Source organism: Brugia malayi (assembly GCF_000002995.4).
Source record: "Brugia malayi strain FR3 genome assembly, contig: Bm_v4_Chr2_contig_001, whole genome shotgun sequence".
NCBI classification, from domain to species: Eukaryota; Metazoa; Nematoda; class Chromadorea; order Rhabditida; family Onchocercidae; genus Brugia; species Brugia malayi.
The window spans coordinates 8,225,214-8,235,763 of NW_025062476.1; the positions used below are offsets into that span (position 1 = coordinate 8,225,214).

Sequence of the window (10,550 nt, forward strand, 5' to 3'; positions counted from 1 at the left end):
CTATATAAGTTTGCAACTTTTGATTCCATGACATTATTATTTGATAATTAAACAAAATCATATGCCAAGCAATCAACTCATTGGTCCTATGTGACATGTCAACACGTATCAAAATTACTTTCAACATGGGTCACTTTTATTTCAGTGAACTGCGAAAAATTGGGAACACATCATCGCTGGTAGCACAAAATGAATGAAGGACAATCTCTTTCAAAAATTAACGAAACAGAAACAGAAGCAAAAAAGAAGCATTATGCTTGTGAAGAGCAGAAATGTATCATTAATGAAAGATGTTATCAGAGAGAACTGGAATAAATGGAGACGATTTTTTGCTCTCTTTCTTCCTTCTCCTCTTCTCCATTATGCAATGTCACATATCAAAATCACAAAACGAAAAATATGCTAGAATCCTACGATCATCCTATAATAGCTCCTTATCATTTTAGGTACGTCCTTATAGTAATAAATAACGTGAAATTAAATGCAGAATAAAATAACCAGTGCTAAGCATTTGGATTATTTACAGGCTGTGCATTTCCTCATTCTAGTACCTTCAAACTTTATCGATTGATCTTTGTAAAACATACAAATCAGTGAACTCTAAAAAGATACATTCTTCATGATCTACACCTGACTCATTACGGATTGCAGAAAGCAACATTACGACTAGTCGTCGCGGAAATTAATAAAAGCGTCTGGACCAACCGTAAAATCTGCGAAAGCCGGCCGGCGAATGAGAGAAGTGAAGAGGGATTGTGAAGGACGTTTCAGAGTCCTGTAGAGTCGGGAGTGGCGCTGAAGTGACGTATTAGTGTGACATGTTGATGCGTGATATAACTTATGCAACTTGCAGCACGACTGTGAAGGAAATGTTCATAATTAATCGAAGAAAGTGTACTGGAACTCATCTCCAGTATTGCAGGGAGAAAGTCCCTTGTAACTTCTGTATCTCGTTCACTCCATAAAATCTTTATAAGTTTTTATCATGCCTTGAATATTTTTTATTACCCATTAATTTCCAAAATCTTTATTATGTGAAGAAAAAATGAACCACTCGGGAATTTAAGCTTGTCAAGTATTGTAACTAATCGATTGGAACTTCTTTTTTATCTCTTTTCCTATCTTGCGGAAGTGGGAAAGTGTGACAAACAGAAATCTGGATAACTGTTAGCAAGAATTTCTAAGGTTTTCTTTTTCGAGAAATCAATCAGTAAAAGAATTCTAACTTGCAACTTGCAAAACACACTTCGCACTAATGTAAAACTAATTTGGTTCAACTGGCTAAAACTAGCACGATTCTTCCAAAAATTTCATTTTTTCAGAAATTGCAATTTTTAAAATCAGTTGTTTTTTTCAATCACTAAGTTTTCAGTTGAGAAAATTTATCATTTCATTGTTAGAAGGTGCTTCAAATGAGTTTTGCTTTATTGACATCGAAGTAGGATTTACAACCCTTCAAATCTGTCATAGTCAAAATGTCCTGGATAGTGAGTCATTTGAAGCTTCGTTTTGCATAGAGGTTGAAGTTCGAAAAAGTAAGGCATTAATTAATAGTATTTGAAATATTTAGCTAGAAAAGGGAATAATAAATCTGAGAAAGGAGAGAAAGGAAAAAATTAAAAAAACCAGCAAATGAATGAATGGTTTGAAAATCATTCAATAATATTATAATAACATTATTATAATATTATTGAATGATTTATTTTGTTCAATAGTAAACTCAATTAACTGAAATGACAATTTGAACGAATAAAGGATCGATGTCCAAAGCAGTTATCACAGTAATTTTATATCAGAAATGACAAATTAACTTTGCAATGTTTTCCGATAACTGTATCTTTTAACGGATTATTAAGGTAATTATTGAATTATTGATTAGGATAATTAGCATTTAATCAGTAATCTTTTCGTTACAAAATTTTGAAAATTCTTGGTCAATCAACTCAATAGTTTTTTTAACAAAATATTCACTCGTTTTTAATTATATCATGGAATTTTCTGAGATTAAATATCGATCTAACTGCTTTTATTCATTTAATTGTCACCATCATTATATTTTTTCTTGTCAGCATTGGCTGATGTTTATAGGAAGCTTACAATAGTTAACAAAATGAATCTTTTGGAAAACAGGATAGCTGACATTTATATAAATATAGCAAAGATGTTTCCGAACTTCCAGTCACTTTTTTATAAAATGCTGTGAGATAATTGTCTTCAGCTACTCCCAGATATTTTCGTTAGTATTTTACTACTTGATTAAATTTCTCGTTTAATAAGAGACAAGTTTAATTGTTTGATTAAGTGCTTATTGCTTCATGTTAGCGTAATACGAAAGAGTGCTTCTGCATTTCTCTAGCAAGTGTAGGTAATTTAAATGCAAATGGAAGCCAACAGAAAATTCAACATAGAAGCAACATAGGCGAAGGAATCAAATTGTTTGTATCAAACAAAATTTAAAAAGAGAAAAATCGAAGTATCGTGCAAATTTTTCACCGCGATAATTTGTTCACAACACTTACATTGTTTCGTTGTCTTTTCCTTTCATATTTTGATAATTTAAACAGCAACACTGCATTCATTCATCAGTGATAAACAAAGAACAATTAGGAAAAGATGACAATTCGTAAAGGTTGCATTATCGACTTTTTATTGTGCAACCGCGGTGAGAGTGGTAGACCCGTCGATAATTTCGACATAAAATTGGTAACTGTGCGAATCCATTTGTTATTGTACTTCCCCGAAATGTCCTTTTGATTTAGCATTGGTTACTACATTTTACTTCCACTAATTTGTTTCTTGTACTCGGTATTTCCTATTCCTCAACTCATTTTTGACTTTCATCTCCAAAACTTTCATTCCAAAAAAATATTTGTTTAAAGCTGGAAGTGGAACAAAGGATGGTTTTACTATATTATTGTTTATCATATCCTAGTTACATATTTACTTTTGGAGTATTGTCCCCTTGCAAGCTTTACAAGTTCTAATCGAAGTCTTCAAGAGATTGACAATATAACAACGATTGAAAAGAAAAAAGTTCAGAAATTCTTCATTCTTAGTTTGTTTTAATAACTTTTTTAAATCGTTAAATATTAGGAGTAAGTATCATAGGAATATGTTTCTGAAATATATTTCCAACAATTGACTATTTAACTGTAATATGTAATTCAGTGCTTATTGGAGAAATCTCTACATATCATACAAACATGGTATTTCAAAAATTTCGATCGTTAAATGGATTTTTTGTGCACACATTCTTTATGAGATTGCTGTTTTACGTTTTAGTCAATCATAACTTTTCCTCAGGATATTGATAACTTGTCTACCATGAAGTCGCACCATCAACAAGAAAAGAATAAGAATACTAAATATGCAGATACATTCATTCAAATATATTAGTTTTCAGTTTTGATATATAACAGTATATTTACTCTATGATCGTTAGCTTGAATGTTAACATTTTTGTGCATAGCTGACATAGACGAGCATCTTGGAAGAGATCTAAATGAAATTTCTTTCATTTAGAAGTACGCTGTCATTGATTTGAATCGCCTTGTTTTGATTTTTAGATGCGTTCTCACTTATTTGAGAAGCTCAAAACATACTTAGCAATGTTTGGTCACGATATAGTCTAAGACACAATATAGAATGGATTAGAAATCAGTCTTACTTTGTAGAGATAAATTGATTGGCATTAATCCAGGCTTCCTACGTAATAGACGTCTTTTTGTTACTATGTTGAATATATCATTTAGTAATCATTTATTAAATCAATACATAAAATTCATTTCAATTTCGGTATACTTAATTTACTTGATTCAGTTGACTTCATTACGTAAAGTCTGATTAAGTTTGGCTCTTCAATGTTGAAATAATTCCGTACCTGTGCTTTTCTTATACGTAATTATTTACACAGAAATAGAATACCACTGTTAATCGAAGAATTTTTAGCGCTTCTAAAAATGGATGATTCCATCATGAGGCTATTATGAATCCCATTAGGAAAGCACATTACGTTCTTTACTACTACAGAAATTAGCCAAATGCAGTAAGGTATAGTAGAACTCTTTGATCCTTGTGCTCTTAGAAAGGATTATTCGCCACTGAAGCTAACTTCCGGAATAATGAATGAGAGAAGTGTTGTAATAATATATGCTTTGTTTACTTTGAAGAAGATACGTCGTGGTACTTTGATGGAAGTACGAGAAAAGTGTTTGATTTCTGGTTTCATATACAATTATTGCTCCGTATACTAATACAACTGACATACTTTTAATGCTAATGTTGCTTTTTTTGTGAATGCCACTAGTCCACTTATATAAATGTATAATATTCAATTCTTCAGTCTGGTTTGGATAATGTTTTCCCTGCTCAGAATTGGATTTAACAATCTTTACCATGGTTTATCATGCTTTTGATTTCGTTCTTTTGTATCCACGTGAACAAGATTAATTAGTACTTTAAAAAAAAAAAGCTATTAATCAGGATTAGATCTATCTTCTTCTGGGCTTTGTGGTGTTACTTCACATTTAGCTAATATAGTTTTATAACTGCATTTTATGTTAATTTCTTTGCTGAAATTCTAGACCAATTATTTAATTTATTAAAAATTTTGAGTTAAGTGCTTAATTTTATTTTCTAAATACTGAGGCTTTAAATTATATTTATTTGATTAAAGTATTAATTGATCTTAAATTATAATCTTTTCCACGAAAGCTTTACATAAAGCTTCAAAATCATTTGTAATAATCAAACCTCATTTGTAACCATGCAAGCAGTTACTTTGATATAGTTTTGAATTGACTGAGAATGAACGTCACATTGTAGTTAAATAGTGCGTTCATTTTTGAGTGCTTTTAATACTTTTGGAAGTTTAAGATACGAGGATGGATCATCATAATCAACATATGAATCACAACGTAAGTAATGCTATTAACATTTCCGCATCTGTGATGGACCATTCGGCGCATACCCATCACGCAGACCATCATTGCTCTACATCACATATGCATGCTATGTCATTCCATTTTGGCTCCAATGAAACAGTACTTTTCAGTTTCTGGACCATTAATAGCTCGACTGGTTTGTACCTTTATCCAAACTGGTATTATTAGTGGAAGAATCAACTGAATTCGTATTACTCTTTTCAGTAGGTTACCAGTAGGTAAAAATAAAATTTTCCGAAGTTGCACTAAAAAAAGAAAAGATTTTTTAAATTAAACTGCTTGTACGAACTGATGAGTCTACCGAAACGTGCTTAAAGGTGGGCGTCTATTGCTAGTTGTGAAGTATTATCACCCGATATCTCTCTCAACCTTTCTAAATTTAGGACTTATAATAGCTTGTATCCTAACAGTCTTGATGTGCTTTATAATGGAAAGTATTCGATGGTTCCGAGGTATCCGACCACCGTATAATGTTGATTTACATACGGAACAATCGTCTGTAGCAAACATCAAGTCAGGATGTTTTACTAAATTTTCAAACTTCTCCCTCTCGCAATTATTCTTAGTCCAAAATTTTCATTTGAAATTTAAATTCCAAAAAAAAAAAGGAAAAATAACTTCTAGATTTGCTCCACGCATCACAACAGCTATGTGCACTGATTCAATCTTGCATGCAGTCCAACTAACATTGAGTTATGTCTTAATGTTACTTTTCATGACATTCAATGTATGGATTTGTACAGCAACTGTTCTCGGCGAAGTGTTCGCCAGACTTATTTTTGCTATTGCATCCGGTGAGAATCAAAGAATGAAAGGAGTAAGTTATCTCAAATTAAATTTTTTTTTACCAAGATTCAAAAAAAAATAAAAATGAAAACGAAAAACTTAAGAATTTTAGATATGGAAATATGTAGATAAAAAACACAAGAAGAAACCATAGTTTCTTGAAAGATGAGAAACTAGAAATTGGAAGAATAAATAATGAGAATTTCTGGTTAAGAAATAAAACATTTACAGAACTGTTGTTCCAACTAATTTCAGAATCGAGCTGATGTGGGATGTTGTAGCTGACTCCAAAAGTTTTAGCTTCAGCAACTTAATAAAAATGTGGACCGTTCCTTAAGGAGAAAATGAAGCTATTTTATTGCATTTTTTTTTTACACAATGAATTGATGCACTTTTTTTCTTATTTCTTTTTTATTCTCTGATAATACTTTTGATCTGAGCATATTCCTTAGGCGGAAACTATTATTGGATAAAATAAAAGAAAGAAATCGTAATACTTTTTTGGTTCGAATACGAATGAAATGATGTCACTTTCATATTCTCGCCGAAATGGGTGTTTTCAATCTAAATGACATGTTAGAAAGAGAAACAGAGATATTAATTAAAACTGTTAAAATTTCTATGCAGCTGTGATCTTTCCATCTGGCACAAATAATATTAATTTACCCAGGAAAATCTGGGAAACTGCAACTTATGCAATAAGTCATTATCGCGAAATGTTCAAAAAATGTTTTGCCAAATGTTCAAGCATTTCTGATATTCCGAAGTTAAAAATAAACTCAAAATAAATTATTTGCAAACAGACAATTCCTCCTTATTCACCCTTTAATCTTAATCACAGTTTGATCTTAGCCACATCCAAAAATATGGTGAGATACTGATTCCCAAATTTCAATTATCTTAATGTAGAATAATGTTGTAGTCAAAGAATTAGTTTAATATATCGGCAAGGTGTACAATTATGACTATTTGTTTTCAAATCCTTAACTTATAAAATTTCTGAAAACGGTGACTTAACGTCACAGTAAAGTATTAGATTCGCGTCTGCACAAGCAACTCTAAAATTTTATTAAAAGATATCGTCGTCAGTTCAGTGCGTAATATAACTGCAACATTTCGTTTCGACGTCATAGAACCAGATTTTCTTCCTACTAAAGTGAAATACAAGTTTTTCAGAAATCACCTGCGTTATATCCGTGACGCTGTAAAGAATGAAATCTGTATAAATGAACTGAAAGAGAGAGAGAGTGGGGGGAAGAGAGAGATAAGGGTTGGGATGTATTTCTCGGTAGAAGAAATTTCCATGTTACCAGTAAGTGACTGGTGATATTTTTCAGTGGAAAATGGATTGCTCATGCCAAAACGCGAATATTTTCTTTGTATTGCTTGAATAGATTTAAATTTCAAGAATACTCACTAAAATTTATCATTATTAAATACACTGATGAATAAACATGTTGGATTAGATATTTTACTCGTTCTACTACTTTCTCGTTCCTATTTTACGTTCCATACCGAGTTTGTTCGATTATTTGAGCACTCACAATATCACATTACGATGTTGAAGATATTTTTCCGGTTTTTTCGTATTTTTTATGTATTTTGAGGTTTAATATAGAGCACAGATATGAGTGTAATAGTTAATTTATCATAACATTAACCAAAGTGAAAGTTTGATTTGATTAGCATGTCATTGGACAGTGAGCAGGATGACCAGAAGAAACAAAAAGAGCAGATGGGAATGATCTTAGAAGAGCTTCCAGAAAATCTGATCAGGTTTGGTTACTTTGTGTTTTCTTTTTGTCTGTTAATTTAAAAATTTCATTTAAAAACAATGCTTTATGGAAGGTCACTGATAGTAGATTTGGTGAGGCCTACTAGTTTCATTAAAACTCAAAGTTCTTCCTTACGATAATTAAGTTATCGATTGAATATTGAATTTATGGTTTGATTATTATTAGTCACTCATATAATCGTTTGTATATTACTGAATTATTTAGGTGTCCAATTTAAGCAGTGTTTATTTTTTTTTTCTCATCTAGACTTTCTGGTCTGGGAAACGTTTACCTCAATTTCAAAATTTATTTCTTTTTTGAATGTAAGTGAATAAGTTTATCAATCTCTAATTATATATGATTTTGGTTTTCCGATAGGATCTCATATTCCTTGTACATGGTTTTTAATCTTCACAAGGTTTTTTTTTTTTTTTTTTATTTTTATTTTCTGTAATATATTTAGATAAATTAACATTATCATTCCGTGCCTTTGTTTTTATTAATGAGAAGTTAAGATAGACTTTTTAAATTTAAGGATTGTGGTCAACTTGTTTTTATTAAAGGTTTACATCGTTGATGGTAAAGACATTTTATGGCAGAGAACATTACATTGTTTTGGATTATGTGCAAAGAAACAAATGCATCAAGGAAGATGATCTCAGACAGTTGATTAAGTTTGATCAGCGTTTTCTGCGAACAGTAATTTTTCATCCCTTATTTATTGGATGTCCGCAGTTTCTACGCACAAAACTAGGCTTTGAAGGTGGCCCTTATCACTGTTCTTTTGCTTTAAGTATATTTCATCCTTAGTTGATTTCAGGTTCTAATGCAGCTAAAAGTTGATAAAATTCTGAAGGAACGCTTAGTATCAGAGGAAACAGATGGTCGGATGCGTAAAGTCAATTACTATTTTATTAACTACAAAGCATTGTTGAATGTGGCAAAATATAAAATTGACCATATGAGGTTTGAATTACCATGAGATACATCAATTATGATGATGAATTATTTGATAATTGCTTCTTATTCACTGCAGTGGATTACCATAATTGATGGGAAAGAATTACACTGTTCTTATTGAAATTTGTTGGTTCAAATTGGTAGTTTAAAATATTCATTTGTTAAAATTTCCTGTAACTTATTTGAGTTAAAGATATATGAAAAAACATTAACGCTATAGACAACGTTTGGAAGTAAAAGATAAGGATGAAGTTCATAAAGCTTCATATCGATGCACTGGTTGTCAGTATCAATATGATGCCATGGAAATGGACAAAATTTTTGATCCACTGACACAGGAACTTTGTTGTTGGCGATGTCAGCAAAGTGTCGAGCCAGATGAAACTGCTGGCCCAACTTATGAGACAAGGCAGACTTTTTTATTTGCTTTGGGAGTTTTTATTTTATTAGCTTAGTCTTTATTTTTATTTTTTATTAAGGAATCAGAAAAATGGTCATATATTTTACTATTGTTCGATGGTCGACTGCTGAAGTTTTACATTTCTTTTTTTTTCTTAATTTAGATCGTCTTTAGCGCGTTTTAATGAGCAGATGACGCCATTCTTTTCAATGTTGCAAAGCTTGTATGGTATACGTCTTGCTAGGCATTTGGTCGAACCATCAATTAAAGTTGTGGATAATATTTTAATGGAATGTAAGTTTTACTTAACGGGGAATATTTAGAAAATCAAATCCGTCTCATCTTCTTTTTATCTATTCTTTTTCTAATTTTTGAGTTTTCAGCGGACGGAAAACGAATAATACCAGTTGGTGAACGACCATTCGACGATCAGACAACTGCTTCACGATCCACGATGTACCAAAACAGCATTATGGTGAGCATAATTGAAGAAGGTGTAACTCCGAATGTCGAACCCAAAAATCTTGTACCCTGGCTTCATAGTAGTCAAGTATGTTTTTTTTTTGAGTTCTTCATTTCTAATTTATATTGTTTGAAATATGCTCTGTAATCATAATAAATGGCAGGTGTTTTTTTCTTTTTTTTTAGAAAGATGAAGAAACGAGTTCTTTAACAATCTCTTCCGACAGTCCTTTGGATCTGAATGGAATCATAAGTTCCGAAAAAAGCAAAGATGATATCGATAGTTTACTGGTCACCGAATTCGAAGAGGTTTTTGATATCTTATTATCGTGTTTTAGTTGGAAATGATAGAAAGAAGGATCGAAAGAAATCAGATTAACTTGAAGAATAAGCACAAAAATATTAAGAGAACTGATATAAAAGCAAGATAAAAATTGACTTTGAACTGATATAAAAGCAAGATAAAAATTGACTTTGAATGTCCTAATTGTTTAATAAAAAAGTTATTCTAGCATTGCTTCAACAATGGGACCGATTAGATTATTCCTGCTTTATTTTCTCTGATAGTTATTTGATTTCCATTTTGCTAGTGTCGCTGTTAATGCATGAGACCCCAGTACTTCCATCGTTTTAGGCAAAACCGGAAATATCTCCTACAGAAGGTACTCAAGAAGCTGTATATGACCCGGTTAATATCGAAAGTGACGATGACGAAGTTATCTTTGTCGCCGGAAAAAAGTATTATCTAGACGAAATCACACCCAAATTGGTAGCTGAGATGAATGCTTCCGAGAAAGAAATTTACATACAAAGGACACAAGAAAATTTTGACTACTGATTTGTTCTCAATTTTGTCGCCTACAATTTTGTCATAATAGATCTTGGAAAAAATTTTTGCTTCCAAAATTAAGAAAAAAGCGAAACTTTACTAAAAATTGAAACTTTTTCTGCATTTCATTTCAATAGTAGAGGCATACAGTACATTTAATACGTATTCCTTTCCTGGAAATTTGTAGATACTATTTTACACTATCCTCAAAATCAAAAAAACCCTGGCTTTTCTCAAATAATTCATTGCTTCTGCGATATTCTATGCATTTAAGAGTATTCATTATCGATGTAAAGTCTCTCCGTTATCATTATTATGTCCATTTGCCTGATTCGAAGTGAAAATGTGTCTAAAACCGTACATTTTATTAGTGATTTTTTACTGTTAATGGAACA

At 31.4% G+C, this 10,550-nt stretch overlaps 2 protein-coding genes across 5 annotated transcripts; both read left to right on the top strand.

The window, feature by feature from the left end:
• Window positions 1-4,883: 4,883 nt before the first annotated feature.
• On the top strand, window positions 4,884-6,014 carry Bm6920 (Uncharacterized protein; the record flags this gene model as incomplete). 2 transcript variants are annotated; one of them, XM_001900214.2, is made up of 4 exons in its annotated part: window positions 4,884-5,079; window positions 5,327-5,456; window positions 5,568-5,760; window positions 5,985-6,014. In XM_001900214.2, 4 exons carry the CDS (start codon window positions 4,884-4,886, stop codon window positions 6,012-6,014), a joined length of 549 nt encoding a protein of 182 aa, XP_001900249.1. The 2 variants fall into 2 exon arrangements, with proteins under 2 accessions (XP_001900249.1, XP_042934815.1); XM_043078881.1 differs by lacking the exon at window positions 4,884-5,079 and having other exon boundaries at window positions 5,359-5,456.
• A 1,402-nt stretch (window positions 6,015-7,416) lies between these two features.
• Bm7497 (Uncharacterized protein) lies at window positions 7,417-10,164 on the top strand (the record flags this gene model as incomplete). 3 transcript variants are annotated; one of them, XM_043078882.1, is made up of 8 exons in its annotated part: window positions 7,417-7,505; window positions 8,068-8,203; window positions 8,325-8,470; window positions 8,685-8,873; window positions 9,028-9,158; window positions 9,248-9,414; window positions 9,546-9,668; window positions 9,961-10,164. In XM_043078882.1, 8 exons carry the CDS (start codon window positions 7,417-7,419, stop codon window positions 10,162-10,164), a joined length of 1,185 nt encoding a protein of 394 aa, XP_042934816.1. The 3 variants fall into 3 exon arrangements, with proteins under 3 accessions (XP_042934816.1, XP_042934817.1, XP_042934818.1); XM_043078883.1 differs by lacking the exon at window positions 7,417-7,505 and having other exon boundaries at window positions 8,081-8,203; XM_043078884.1 differs by lacking the exons at window positions 7,417-7,505; window positions 8,068-8,203 and having other exon boundaries at window positions 8,331-8,470.
• Window positions 10,165-10,550: the final 386 nt, after the last annotated feature.